The sequence below is a fragment of the Panthera onca genome, chromosome C1 (genome assembly GCF_046562875.1).
Source record: "Panthera onca isolate mPanOnc1 chromosome C1, mPanOnc1 haplotype 2, whole genome shotgun sequence".
Classification (NCBI taxonomy): domain Eukaryota; kingdom Metazoa; phylum Chordata; class Mammalia; order Carnivora; family Felidae; genus Panthera; species Panthera onca.
Window position 1 is genome coordinate 212,857,190 of NC_138346.1, and position 14,607 is coordinate 212,871,796.

Below are 14,607 nucleotides of genomic sequence, written 5' to 3' on the forward strand. Positions count from 1 at the left end.
GGGGCGAGGGCCCGCGTCACATGACGGTGGAGGGACCACTTCCAAAGAGACCTCTGGGCGCGGCCATATTGGGGATGGAGCTTCCGGTCTCCCGCACGGATGTTTTCCGCCCTCTCGTCCCGCCTCCGTCTGCTCTGCAACCTGACACCTGCGCTGCGCCCCGCCCCCCGCGCGCCCCGCCCGTCCTCCGGCGCTCACACAGCGGTCACGCAGCTGCGGCGGGTGCGAGGGCTCTGAGTCACCCGCCAAGGGAGGGTGAGTGGAAGCGAGGCGTGGGGTCGCCAGGGAGGGATATCCGGGAAGTGGGGACCACCCACCGAGGGGCGGGGAGCGAGGGAGGCCCGGCCCGGCCCGGCCCTCGAGGTGGTGGGCTCCAGCTCTTCGGCGCACGCCCCCCGGGGGACCTCTGTAACCTCCAATGGCTGCGAACCTCAGTGACTTCCAACCCTGAAACGAAGACTCCCTTGCAGTCTCCGACCTGGACGGAGGGACCCCGGGGAAGAGGCGGCCCTGAGACGGGGGTGGTGACCCAGACCCTCGGGACCGGGTCTGGGTCCGCGTCCGCGTCCCCGCCCCCACCATGACCCAGTGACCCGGTGACTAGATTCGCGGTTTTGGAAGCCACCCGGGTGCCGGTGGCGTTTTTCCGGCTCCAGCCTTTTAAACCTGCCTCCCAGCTGAGCACCTGTGGGCCGCTGGCACTGCCGTCTGCGGTGCCCACTGCGTCGGGCTGCGCACAGGTGTCCACCCCTGGCCCTTCTGGGAGCGATGGGTTTTGCATTCGCGCACTTCGCGGTGCTTGGCACAGATTAAGCGAGTGGTCAGTAAATGTCAGAAGGTTATTTTGAGAAGAGAGTGACGGTGCCTGACCTGTTGGCGCTGAGTGCTGGCTTTTATCATCGTGGGGATGCCATAGGCAGGATATTGGGCTCTCCTCTCAGGGCACTGGGGTGGGGGAGGTGGGTAGGAGAGGAGACAAAACCGTGAAGCCACAATTACAGCCCTGTGTTGGGTGCTATGGGAGTCCAGCTTAAAATGGGTAAGTAGTGCTGGGAGGTAGAAGGTTGAAAGAAGGCACATGCCTGGCACGTTCTAGGAATGCTGTAAGTCTTTATTAAAGAAATGAAAGAGCAGGTAGTTCGTGGGTGGTTCTGCTTCCTGCCCCCTCTCCTGGTTTGGTTCCAGCAGACAGTTAATGAGCCACTCTCTTGAGTTCAGGAGGAAGGCCAGCTAGGCCCATCTTGACATTCTTCCCTTCTTCACTCACGTTGGCCATTCCTGCCGAGAACCTTGAGTTTTAGGATCAAAATGGGCATCCCTAGGGAGAAAAATCGTCGGTATGAGTGTTTTTACTCTGGTCCTGACTCCTTGACTTTGGACGTGCAAACTTGTGTTATGTGCACTTGTGTGTGTTTCGGGGGAGAGGAGCAGTGGATTTCATCAATTTCTCAGGAGTCTAGAGCCCCCAAATAGTTAAGAACACTGGCTTGGCAGTGGATGATCCCTGAAAAGAATGAACTTGGCCTGGTTGTTCCTCTGATGACCCCAAGTCACCACACATTGGATTTTCGCTACCAAAAGTGTGTGTTTGCACATTGCTGTGCAAGAGTAGCGTTCTGTTTTGTTTTTAAGAATTTGTCTTATTTTCCCCACCAAACCGGCCAATGACGCCGTGCTCTCCGTTGGCCTGCCTGTGGTTGCCAAGGCTCAGGGCTTCCTATGTGGTTGCTGTGCAGTCACTATAATTACTTTAACTGACTTCAGTGGTGTGTGTAAGGAGGACAGTCTGGAAGGCAGGCACAGACCGGACAGCTTTTGTTCTGAGTTGAACATAAATTCACGCCCTTACTGAATTTGGGTCTGTTTCCTTGTGGAACCTACTCAATGTCAAGTTCTAAGCCATGACGCGTCTTTTTTTGGAGAAGCGTGAACTCAGGAGAAATCTGGCTGCCTTGTCATGCCCGCACCCTTCCATCCTGCAAGCACACAAACCGTTCCAAGTAACAGGAGATATTCCAGGCAGGGCCAGGCTGAGCTCTGCCTTCTTGGGAGAGTGATCCAGTGACCCTGAACGTCTGTTGGTCTCATATCCACCAACCCCTGCAGCCTCCAGTCAACATCCCCCTCCTTCCAGCTTCTGCTGCTAGAGCCCCAGCGCTCGCGCTCTCTCTCTCTCTCTCTCTCTCTCTCTCTCTTGCCTAGAAGCCTTGCCCCCGCCCCTTGCGCAGGGCCCCAGCTCTAGCTCTGGGCTCTTCCCTTGTCACACCTCCCTCCGCCCAGACAAACACACTGGCTGGGGGAAGGTTCCTCCTGTTTTGTCCCCACCCACTCTGGGTCTGAGCTGGCGGAGATGGACCATCCAACACCCAAGGTCCTCCTAGCCAGGCCCCACTGCCCCTCCCTACGAATGTGGGCTTTGGAGGCCAGCAGCGGGAGGTTCTCAGTGCCACCCTCCATCAGGTAGCTGTCACCGAGGATCCACGGGCTGAAAGAGCGTGTTTCTGTGCCGGGTGGGGGCTGGTTTATTTAGAGCCAGGCAGCTGTGGAGGGCAAAGCTTTGAGTGAAGCAGTGTAGACAGTCATAGCTGTGGTGTGTGCAGCCCTTGGGTGGGGGCACCGTCACCCTTACCCTCACCAGCCTTCTTCCCGCGTGGAAATGCAGCATCTCTCACTTGACCCTGCCACTCCGGGTCCTGGCTGCCTGCCCTCTGACGCTCCTGCCCTCCACCCCGTGCAGCAGGAACCCGGCCATGGTGAACGAACCCAGAGGGGATGGTGGCCCCACGTCCCGCTCGGAGGGCAGCAGCAGTGGCAGCGAGAGCTCCAAGGATAGTTCGAGATGTTCCACGCCGGGGCTGGACCCCGAGCGCCACGACAGACTCAGGGAGAAGATGAGGCGGAGGATGGAATCTGGTGACAAGTGGTTCTCCCTAGAATTCTTCCCTCCTCGGACCGCTCAGGGAGCCGTCAATCTCATCTCGAGGTGCGCTGATGTCCTTAGGAAATAGGGGCCGAATGAGGGGGGTGGGGGAGGCAAACCGGCAGCCCGGGGGCAGGGCCACACTTTGACCCGGCAGAAGAAGGCCGCCAGAGGGGGTGGAAAAGAGCGGGGGGGGGGGGGGGGGGGATGGGGGGCGGGGGGGGAGATCATCTGAGCGCCAGCTTCAGACCCTGCAAGCAACTTGGAATTTTTAGAGTCACACACTGCACGCAACGGGTTAAAAATGTTCATTCTCTCAGACCGCATTCTTTGGCGGAACTTGGGGCTGGTGCACAAATACAGTTTAGGAAGTCATAAAGCAGCGGCTCGGAGAACATTTTCCACAAGTTAGGAATTTGACTTAGGCCTCTTGAAATCTAGAAACGCGAGATGAGTTACGTTAGCAGGTTATGAATTGCAGTTCCTTTTTTAAGAAAGAAAGTGTCTGCTTTTTACCGTTTGTATCTTCCACGTGTCGCTCGCTCTCACGGTTTTGAGGTTTAAAGGCACAAGGATGTTTAAATACCCTGTTACAGCTCGTGCACGTGTGCACACCTGTGGCTCTTCGGGAACCGTGGCCTTGTTCCATAAGGTCGCTGGCCGCTGCACCGCAGCCGGGAGGCAGCATGAAAGAAACCTGTGTCTGCCGACCCTCTTTTCTCCCCGTTCCTAGAGTGAGCCTCTGTTTGCCACTCTGAGAGTTCCCCAAACCTCTGACCATCGAAGTGTCTTAGCTCACCCGAGATAATGAGTGTGCAAACGCTTTGAAAAGGCTGATGTACTGCTCTCACACGAAAGGGTTTCGCTGTTGCTCATCAGTTACCTCTACAGTCGTCATCATCATCATCGAAGCTCACACTGCCTGAGTGCTCGGTGTGTACCAAGCACTTTTCTAAGAGCTGTGGAGCTGTCTATGGTAGTACTTCCGTAGTGTTATCACGAAGTAGGTACCGTTCTTCGCACGTTTTTGCAGTGAAGAAACTGGGGCTCAGACAGATCAAGTAATTTTCCCGAGATCACACAGCTAATAAGCAGCAAAGCCAGCAGGAGATGAATGGAGGTGGCCCGATTACCACCTGCGTGTGATGGTTCCCTAACCCCTGGGCCCCAAGGGAAGGTGGTGAAGGGTAGTGTGCTCTCAGGAGCCCCTCTTCAGAAAGAAATTCCATACAGGTTTGATCGGATGGGGGCAGGTGGCCCCCTCTTCATAGATGTGACCTGGCACCCGGCAGGGGATCCCGGCTCAGACAAGGAGACCTCCTCCATGGTGATCGCCAGCACCGCCGTGAACTACTGTGGCCTGGAGACCATCCTGCACATGACCTGCTGCTGTCAGAGCCGGGAACAGATCACAGGCTATCTGCACAAGGCCAAGCGGCTGGGCCTGAAGAACATCTTGGCGTTGAGGGGAGGTGTGGAGCCCGCACCCTGCTATCTGGGATCTCACTTCCTCGAAGGCCTCTTCTGTCCCTGGAGCGGTCCTTTACTTTTCTCTGGGTCCCACACTGAGCGCGCTCAGTCCCCTCCCTGCCAGTAGTGTCCACGGGCACTGTGGGTAGTGAGCACTGTGGGTACCACACACGGAGCCGCTTCTTGACCTCCTGACCCCGGCGTAGTTCAGGCGGGAATGCAGCCAGCGCCTGATAACCCTCTGCCCTGGCCGCACACAGCTTCATCGATCGCTGGCTGTACCCAGCCCTGGGCCCAATCAAAGAGCGTGGTTCTGGCATCGATCCCAGGGGTGAGACAGTCGCCGGTGCCTCTAGTACCTGCTGTCCCACCCAAGTGTGAGGAGGAGGAGCCGGACGGGTGGGATTCTGTGGCCTCGTGCCCTCCACAAGAACTCACTTGAGTAGACATTCTCCCGGGAGGCAAGAGGTCCAAGAGGGCGGGAGAGTAAGCAGTAGGGTTGGGTGAGGGTGCCTGAACACAGCCAGATTGGGGTAGGGAAGGGGTCTCCGACGCCCCAGGCTAACTGAGGAGGCGCAGCTGCCCCCTGGTTAGCCCTGCCGGCGCACTGCCCGCAGAGTCGGTGCTCGGTAAGCGTTTGGCAGGATGGCCACGGTCTTCCTGGCCACCATTTGCCAAGTGCCACGCTGGGAGGAAGGGACGCGCACCCTGGAGGAAATCAAGGCTCTACCTCTGAGGAGCTGACAACCCAGGTGGGGGGTGGGGAGAAGGAACAGAAAGGCTGTCTGGAGGGTGGGTGACACCCAGTGACTGTGACCTCTGCCACCCCTGCAGACCCCGTGGGTGACCAGTGGGAAGAGGAGGAAGGAGGCTTCAGCTATGCTGCAGACTTGGTGAGGCACATCCGAAGCGAGTTTGGAGACTACTTTGACGTCTGTGTGGCAGGTGAGTGGCTGGGCCTTCCCAGTGCATGGGGACAGGGGAGGGAAGGAATGACGCGCCCAGAGGGCACAGAACGCCCACCAGCACTCAGTTCAGGACCCGATATCCCAGGGCGCCGTGGGCCTGAGCCTGTGCCAGGTGAGGGAGGCTCAGGGGTGCATCGCCCTTGCTCTCACTGTCTTGCCCCACCCTTTGAATTTTTATTCCTCTGCCTTTTTGCACTCTTACCTTGCTTCCTAGCCCTATTCTTCTTCTTTAAACAAAAAGAATATTTATTAAGATGGTGGGGGGGGGGGGCAAGGAATCTCAGAACCCCAGTCAGGAAATGGCATCTGACCTCACTAGGCCCCGGCTCAGAAAGCAGTCAGAAACCAAGGCCTCCCTCATTCTGTCTGGAGCCACATAGTCCCCCCACCCCCACCCTGACCCCCTCTCTACCTCCCACCGCACATTTGCTCCATGCTTCCGGTAGTTCTGATAGGTCTGCTTTTACACACACTGACCAGCTGCCAGCCCCTAAGTGTACGTGATCACGTCCAGCCAATGGTCCAGACTGACCGACAGGTCTCAGTATCGGTTCTGAATTCTCAGGAGAGAGCATTGGATCAGCTCAGCGTCCGTTCTGTGGGCTACAGCCAAGACGCAAGTTGCACTTGCCGGAAATGGCCTTCCCTCTTACCCCCGCTTACTGGGATTGGGCCTCAGCTTCTCAAACCAGGGCTTGGGTACGGTGAAGCAAATGTGCCAGGGATACCAGAAGTCCAGGGATTGCTTTGACACATCATTTAGCGTGACAACTTTTCTGAAACATTTTTTGGGAAAATCCTATCATTTTTATATTAAAACAAACATAGCCACATTCTGGAGTAGCATGTCCAAGGGACGTGATTTTTACAAAATAAGCCACGTGGCTTCAAGGTAGCTAGTTGTTGCCTATGGCTTTGGGTTTAGTCCCAGGCCCCCATGTACGTATCCACTTTTCACAGTCAACAGGCGTGTTTAGGTGAGTGTAGGAGGCCCTGATGAGGAGTCAGGCACATGGCGGGCATTGCCACCTGTTCAAGTGTTAGCTGCCCACACTGGCCACCCTTGGGTCAGTTAATTGAGGAACATGCACATGTGCAGTAGGCATTACACGCATGGAGACTGGCTGAGCTGTGAGCTTGCAGGTACCGAGGGGTCTGGTGCTTCGCCTGTCATAAAGTGGGCGAGAAGGCTGATCCCAGGGTTGGAAAACAGCAGATTGGGGCTGTGACAGAAAATACAGTAAATGGAGCAAAATCTAAATGTAAGTATGTGCTGTGTTTGCTGATACTGATGATTTACAGCTCTAGTCTCAGCTGTGAAAATCGCCTTGTTTTTGAAATTCCTGCTGGAAGAATAGCTTGTTATTGAAAGTGAAATTGTGGTGCTCAGTCCCTCCCATGTTTCACCCCTTGAAACAAGAGTTTTTATCTTCCCTTTTGACTTGCAGTTTCTTCAGAACAAAACTGCCTTTATCACAGCAAAGCAGGCTGTCTCTCCGCAGCCTGGCTCAGGGTCCTGCCCAGGGCTGAGGCTGAGGAAGCCAGCACTCCTGATAGCTTCATTTTTTTTTTTTTAAGATTTAACATATATTTTTAAAAATTTTTTAATTTATTTTTGAGAGAGAGAGAGAGAGCATGAGCAGGGGAGGGGCAGAGAGGGAGAGAGAGAAAGAATCTCAAGCAGGCTCCGGACTGTCAGTGCAGAGACTAACACCAGGGTCCAGCTCAGAAGCCTTAAGATCACGACCCAAGCCGAAATCAAGAGTCGGACACTTAACCGACCAAGCCACCCAAGCACCCCTCACCAGGACATAATTCAACTTTGGTGATACCTGGGGCTCATCATCAAGAAGACAGAGGGGAAGCAAAAAAAAAAAAATTTTTAATAAAAATATAAGAAGACCAGAGTCAGGAGTATGCATGCAGTTTCTAACCAGATTCTGCTTCCAGAAGCTGTGCACCCACGGGCAGGGCATTCTTCTGTGGGCATCTTTTCACTGGACAGTCCCCGATGATATTTGTATTCCTTTCCTCTGGCTTGATCCCTGTTAGAGATCTGGGAGTTCATTATACTGTTTTCATTACTTGGGAGTAGTAAGTTTTCAAACTTCTGTAATAAAAAGTTGAAAATGGGAGCACCTGGGTAGCTCTGTCTGTTGAGCATCCGACTCTTGGTTTTGGCTCAGGTCATGATCCCAGGGGTCGTGGGATTGAGCCCCGTGTCATGCTCTGCGCTGAGCATGCTTGAGGTTCTCTCTGTCTCTGTCTCCCTCTCTCCATCCGTCTCTGTCTCTCTCTGTCTCCTCCTCTCCCTCTCCCTCTGCCCCTCTCCGCTGTAGCTTCATCAAGGCCTACCGTCATCCTTTGCAGGCAGGGCCGCTTAGGGAAGCAATCAGTTTCCAGAGCTGGGGAGGAGCCTAGGTGACATGTGGTCCCACCTCCCGAATCCCATCCTCAGCCTCCCCGGCAGCCCCAGTGCTTCACCCTCCAGGAACTTGTTACCTGGTGGGGCTGCTCGCTGGGACCGATACTGGCTCTGTCATCACAAGCGACAGACTATGACTGATAAGGAACTTGATGCAGGTGAATCCCTTCTCCCCGTATGACAGACCATTGGGCTTTTGGCGGTAGTTACGGAATTCCGTCCATTCTTTCCTTCAGGTGGAACATCTCCACTTTAGTCAAGGCTTCCCTCTGTGTGCATGGTTTCGAACTTTCAGTCTCTTGGATCCCTGAATAATTTTGATGTTCAATTAATCCACTGCCCAGACCCCAGATGCCGCCTGACCCGTGCTGAATGTGGTACTTCCTCTTTTCTGTGGCCACAAAGTGCAGGCCTGGTTTTTTGCCCGGCTGGTTGCAAGGGACGTGAGGCAGGTCAGGGAGCTGTCCCCCACAATTCTTTGGCGGGTGGCCATAGGCTGCCTCTCACCGAGGGTCATGTCCGGAGTGAGAGGCACATCCCTGCGAGCCCAGCCACCCACTGTTTCGGCCCGTTCGTGCTGCAGTATTGCAGGGGACGAGTCCAGAACCCCCGAGGCAGAGAACTCTGGGTTCCCAGCTTTCTGGTCTCTTCGTCATTCACCTTGAGCAGGTGGGAGCCAGCCTCTCCCAACTGTCATCCCTATCGGCAGGTTACCCCAAAGGCCACCCCGACGCAGGGAGCTTTGAGGCCGACCTGAAGTACTTGAAGGAGAAGGTATCCGCAGGAGCCGACTTCATCATCACCCAGCTTTTCTTTGAGGCTGACACATTCTTCCACTTTGTTAAGGCTTGCAGCGAGATAGGCATTACCTGCCCCATCCTCCCCGGAATCTTTCCTATCCAGGTGAGGGTCCCAGGAGGGCTGTCCTAGCATAGGCCAGGGCCCTGGGGTGAAATTGAAATGCCAGGTTCCTGGTAAAGTGCTTTGATGCTCATTGGATTTCCCTTCTGACAGATGCTCCAGTCCTTGGAAAATGCCACCCCATTTTGATTACCTCGTCTCCCACCCTCCCAGACAGCAACAGGGGCTGTCGGAGGGGCCTGCTGACAAGTGTCACTAAAGGGGATAATCACTGTCGTTATAAATCTTGGTTAAGTCAATGTTTCCCAAACTCGGCCGTCATCAGAATCATCTGAAAAGCTTTTTCAAAATGTAGGTTTCCAAATCCCATGCCTAGAGGTTCTGATTTAATAGATCTGAGGTAGGGCCTGGGAACTCTCACGTTACTTAAGTTTTACAGGCCGTGCTGATGATCAGTGTGGCTTGGGAACCACTGGCCTTGATGCCCACTATGTTATCAGTGAAGACAACTAGGGGCGGAAGGGCTGGCTCAGACCGAGGGCAGGAATGCCGTGGGCAGCCGGTATGCTCTGTGGAGTGGAAGAAGCAGGACAGGGCGAGGGCACGTGTACAGTCTGGTCTGACCTCCCGGAGTCCCTCTGTGCCACGCGACAGTTGGCCAGGAGGCCCGGCAGGGATGGGGAGGGCAGTAAGTATTTCGGGGAAGAGACGGGCTGGGAGATGGCACCCAGAGTCCCCTGTGTCTCGGGCAGGGCTACCACTCCCTTCGGCAGCTTGTGAAACTGTCCAAGCTGGAGGTACCGCAGCAGATCAAGGACGTGATCGAGCCAATCAAAGACAATGACGCTGCCATCCGCAACTATGGCATCGAGCAGGCTGTGAGCCTGTGCCAGGAGCTTCTGACCAGTGGCTTGGTGCCAGGCCTTCACTTCTACACCCTCAACCGCGAGATGGCCACCACAGAGGTGCTGAAGCGCCTGGGCATGTGGATTGAGGACCCCAGGTGAAGCCGGCGGCCCCAAATTCAGGCCTAGGAGCCACAGAGGAAGGTCGGGTGGGCGGAGAAGTCAGTAATCACAGAGTGAACATGCCCTAGTGGTGCTGGCCGCCACAGCCGTCCAGAGGGAGGTCTCCCCTGGCTAGCGGTACACTTAGGGTTCCGCCTCAGGGGGAAGTCCACGCACAGAGTGAGAGCAGAGGTCTCCATCCGGCTCAGTGGTGCGCCCCTCTTTCCTGCGTCCTCTGGCCAGTTGCTCATTCGTTCTGTCTCCATTCTCCCCCAGGCGTCCCCTGCCCTGGGCCGTCAGTGCCCACCCCAAGCGCCGGGAGGAGGACGTGCGTCCCATCTTCTGGGCCTCCAGACCAAAGAGTTACATCTACCGCACCCAGGAGTGGGACGAGTTCCCCAACGGCCGCTGGTGAGCACCTGGTGGGGACCCCGTAGCAAGTGTGAGTGTGTCCTGTTTCTTGGGAGGGAGCTGAAGGGAGTTTGCCTGCTTCTCTGCATGCTTTCTGGGGAGCAGTCAGGGACAGGATCCGCAAGAATGCCCCCGGGTGGGTGGGGGCGCCTGTCCCTCCATCAGGAGCCCCGGGTCAGGAGTGTGCCTTGCCCTCCGGGTGCCTCCCTGGCCAGGGGCAATTCCTCCTCTCCAGCCTTCGGGGAGCTGAAGGACTACTATCTCTTCTACCTGACGAGCAAGTCCCCGAGGGAGGAGCTGCTGAAGATGTGGGGGGAGGAGCTGACCGGGGAAGAAAGCGTCTTTGAAGTCTTTGCCTGCTACCTCTCGGGAGAGCCCAACCAGAATGGCTATAAGGTGAGGGCCGCGGGGGGCCCTGTTAGGTCCCCTGCCCTGTCTCCCTGTGGGCCAGGCCTCAGGGCTGGGACTCATGCCGCCCCCTGTTTACCTAAGCCTCACCTCTCTCTGGACACAGCACCTCAGCAAAGGGAAGGGTGAGCTGGGAAGTCCCCGCCCGGGGTGCCCGGTGACAGGCGGAGCCCGCAAGAGGGAGGAAGGCAGGCTGCCGGGCGTGATGCCGCCCCAGCCTGGCCCGCCCTCTCTCCCAGGTGACTTGCCTGCCCTGGAATGACGAGCCCTTGGCAGCCGAGACCAGCCTGATGAAGGAGGAGCTGCTTCGAGTGAACCGGCAGGGCATCCTCACCATCAACTCCCAGCCCAACATCAACGGGAAGCCATCCTCTGACCCCATTGTGGGCTGGGGCCCCAGTGGGGGCTATGTCTTCCAGAAGGTGTGGCAGGGACACATGGGGCTTCCCCACCCCGGCCGGCATCCAGGGGTTCCCCAGAGAGGAGGACAGAGAAGCCTTCCTCTCTGGGGTCTCTTTATTCTGAGAGGTAGAGCGGATAGGAGCTCATGCTCTATGTCAGGCAGACCTGGGCAGGCGGGTCGCGTGACCGCTCTGAGCCTCAACTGCCTCCTCTGCAAAATGGGGATAGATCCCGTCACGTTCTGGGGCGGAAACGTGACAACGCATGGGAAATGCTTAGCACGTGGGAAGAACGCGGGAAGCGTTCACGAAATGGAACTGTTACTGGTCTCCTGAGTTGGCACCTTCCTCTAGAAAGGGGTGCTAGAGGTAAAATTACATTATAAACTAAAGCCCGTGGGCTCTGGAATTTCAGAGACGTGGATTTGAGGACCAGGTCTGCTGCACCTTCCGTGCGGCCAAGTTGCTCAACGTCTCTGAACCTAGTTTCCCCATGTGAGAAATGGGGACAATAGTGCCCCCACTCAACCCCTGACGGGCAGCTGGGGTTCAAGAAGCCCTTGCCATCAGTGTTACCGTGAAGGGAGCGGGGAGGCTGGGATGAGTCAGGCCTCTCTCCCATGTCTCAGCTCGTCAGACTGGGCCTCCCGTCCGTTTTCTGAGATGGCTTCTCCGTGGAACCTTCCCTAGTGGCGAGAGGGGGGCAGGTGTCCCTCAGACCTGTCCAGACTGAAACACCTCAGATACCTGCTCCTGTCCCCCTTGCCTGGATTCATGATGCGATCCGCACGGCCACGCTAGTCCCAGTGCCTCAAGTCCTGCCACACGTGTGGGCGTGGGCGCCTCCCCGGGACGGTCCGGAGGGCCAGCGCCCGGTGTTGCGGAGCACGTGGTGTGCTTAGCAGCACACGGAGCAGGGTCGTGCGAGGCCCGGGGCTGATGTGGCGGTGCCCGCCCCTCTCCCGCAGGCCTACTTGGAGTTCTTTACTTCCCGTGAGACGGTGGGGGCGCTTCTGCAGGTGCTGAAGAAGTACGAGCTCCGGGTTAATTACCACATCGTGGACGTGAAGGTAGGCCGGCTTCCGGGGTGTCGACAGCGCTCAGCAGGCCCAGACACCCGGGGCTGAAGGCACCACGCTTACTCCTCCACTCAGCGAGCACCGAGCGCCGAGCCCTGGCCAGGCACGGAGGAAACGGATACACGTACACAGAGCCAGGCCCCTGCCCTCAGCTCAGAGCGCCCCCAGCCTAGGGAGGGGGCCCAGTCAGTGGGTAATTACAAATCCAGCTGCACTTTTAACAATAAAGTTCAGTATGGGATGCTGGGACCCAGGGGAGGGACGTCTGACCGGGGAGGTCAGGGAAGGCTTAGAGGGGTCCCGTGTGGCTGGCTGGACTCTTTGAGGACAAGGGCAAGGACATCACGGGGAAAGGGCAGAGGGTGTGCGAAGGCATTGTCTGCACAGCCCGTGGGGACGCCGCGGAGTGGGTTCAGAGTCAGGCTAAGTGTCGACTGTCCGGCTTGGAAGCTGGGTTTTCCCCTAAACACAGGAAGGAGCCTTTCCCAGCAGCGGTAGCTTGGCTCCGTGTTTTGTCGTAGGCAAGTCAGGGCGGACGGTGGTGCGAATGGTAGGGCCAAGGAAGACTAGAGTCAGAGGCCCCTGTGGTAGTCCGGTGGCAAAGACAGGCCCGGCTGGGCAGCCCCGAGGGGACGGATTGCAGAGTAAGCCGGCAGGAGCTACCGGATGTGGGGGATGGGACTGGGGGGGAGTGGAGCTTGGAGGCTGGGAGGAGGAAGGAAGCAGCCTGTGGCCTCTCACAGGGTGGCAGAGCTGGGAGGGGCAGGTGGAGGGGATGGAACAGAGCGCACTCCCGGTGGGTTGGGTGAGCTGGGTTCGCAGGCACTGGAAGGACTGCAGGTGTGTGGGCCCGGGTCTGTTCTGACCCCCTCCCCCACCCCCACCCCCCCATCAGGGTGAAAACATCACCAATGCCCCCGAGCTGCAGCCCAATGCAGTCACTTGGGGCATCTTCCCTGGGCGAGAAATCATCCAGCCTACAGTGGTGGATCCTGTCAGCTTCATGTTCTGGAAGGTAAGGACGCTGGGAGCGGGCCTGCCCTGCCCACCTTGCCAGCCTTAGGCTGGCAGTGGCAGCGGCAGCTCAGGGCTGGCGGACTCTGCCTCGAGGTGTTGAGTCCTGGGCTGGGGGATGGGACGCGACCCTGGCAGTGAGCCTCGTTTCTATTCCGGGAAATGTCCTGTTGGGCAGCATGGAGGCCCTCGGGGCACTGAGCGTGGAGCCCTGACCTGCGGCTCTGTTAACCTTGCGCGTGTCTGTGGGTGTGTGTGTCTGTGTGTGTGTGTGTCTGTGCGTGTGTGTGTGTGTGTGTGTGTGTCCGCACGTGCCCGTGTGTGCAGGATGAAGCCTTTGCCCTGTGGATCGAGCAGTGGGGCAAGCTGTACGAGGAGGAGTCTCCGTCCCGCATGATCATCCAGTACATCCACGACAACTACTTCCTGGTCAACCTGGTAGATAACGAGTTTCCGCTGGACAACTGCCTGTGGCAAGTGGTAGAAGACACGTTTGAGCTGCTCAACAGACCCGGGCCAGAGCAGGAGACAGAGACCCTGTGATCCCGCGCCCTGATGTTCTTGGCCTGAGGCCACTCGTGTCCTGCCTTCCTCCTCCCCAGTCCTGGTTTTCCTGGGGACCCCTCTTCTCCTTCATCTCTCCCCGAGCCTGGCCTCCACTCCTCACACGGTGATGGCAGCTAGACTTGGTATGAGGCTTGCCGGCTCCGGCTGGGCCTGAGTCCGCCCCACGTCGGAACGGGGCGTTTGTGGCTCAGCCTAGTGCTCTTTGGTGAGAAGCACCCCCCTCCTGCAGAGGACCGTGGGGGGTGGAACAGCATCTTCCCTGACAAGGAGAGAGGATGGTTGTTGCCGACTGAGGCCTCGAACCAGGGCAGCCCCTGGGAGCCGGCCTGGGGCTGCCAGTGACCTTGCACTTGGGACCCACGGGGATGGCAAAGCGAACCTGGGTAGCGGGCGCGGGCAGTGCTGCAGAAGAGACATAGAGCGAGGGCGCTGCACCCTCATCTCCGAGGTGTTGGCCGCCGGGCACTTAAGTGCTCGTGGGCGGGAGGGGCAGACCACTGCCCTGCCCACCTGCCCGCGTCCCAGGCCTCCGGACAGGCCTTGGCCTGAAACGTGATAGCGTGGGCATTTCTTGCCAGCGTCTGCCTGCGAGCCAGCCGGGCTTTCACCTTTCCACAAGGCTGCTTTTTGAAAGAGCCGTTTCTATGTTCTGGCGGCTCGAGAGGGAAAGTGTCTCTTAAAGGTTGAAGGCATCTATACCCTTCTACTTGGTGGAGCCCTCGGCCTTCCCTCCCCCCAACCCCCGCCATGGAGCGCTACCCTGTTACCGTCAAGGGCAAAGATGAGGCTCCACTGAGCAGGATTTATTTCTTCCTGGCTTATTTTTTTAGATGGGACCTTTTCCTGCCAGCTGCTCTGTCCCCTCTGCTCCCTCCTCCCCCCCCCCCCCCACACTCCCTCGCCATCCCCAAAGCTGTCTGCCTGGCCCTGCTCCCCTGGAGTCAGCCCTCAAGCCCCACTGCTCAGGGACAGTGACCAGGGGATGCACAGAAGCTGGTCCCTGTCCCCGTCCCTGCCTGCTGGCCTTCGCTGGCTCAGCAAGGGTGGGGGTGGGTGTCCAAAGAGCAGCCTGATGG

At 57.7% G+C, this 14,607-nt stretch overlaps 1 protein-coding gene across 10 annotated transcripts; it reads left to right on the top strand.

Moving 5' to 3' along the window:
• Nucleotides 1-139: 139 nt before the first annotated feature.
• MTHFR (methylenetetrahydrofolate reductase) lies at nt 140-14,341 on the top strand. Of its 10 annotated transcripts, none has more exons than XM_078452415.1 (12): nt 140-255; nt 2,741-2,983; nt 4,154-4,392; nt 5,225-5,335; nt 8,493-8,686; nt 9,397-9,647; nt 9,928-10,062; nt 10,278-10,458; nt 10,710-10,892; nt 11,840-11,941; nt 12,846-12,965; nt 13,292-14,341. In XM_078452415.1, the coding sequence occupies exons 2-12, from the start codon at nt 2,751-2,753 to the stop codon at nt 13,505-13,507; spliced, it is 1,965 nt and encodes a 654-aa protein (XP_078308541.1). In that variant the 5' UTR covers nt 140-255; nt 2,741-2,750; the 3' UTR covers nt 13,508-14,341. The 10 variants fall into 10 exon arrangements, with proteins under 10 accessions (XP_078308541.1, XP_078308538.1, XP_078308543.1 ...); XM_078452412.1 differs by having other exon boundaries at nt 142-255; nt 2,738-2,983; XM_078452417.2 differs by lacking the exon at nt 140-255 and adding an exon at nt 321-740 and having other exon boundaries at nt 2,738-2,983.
• Nucleotides 14,342-14,607: the final 266 nt, after the last annotated feature.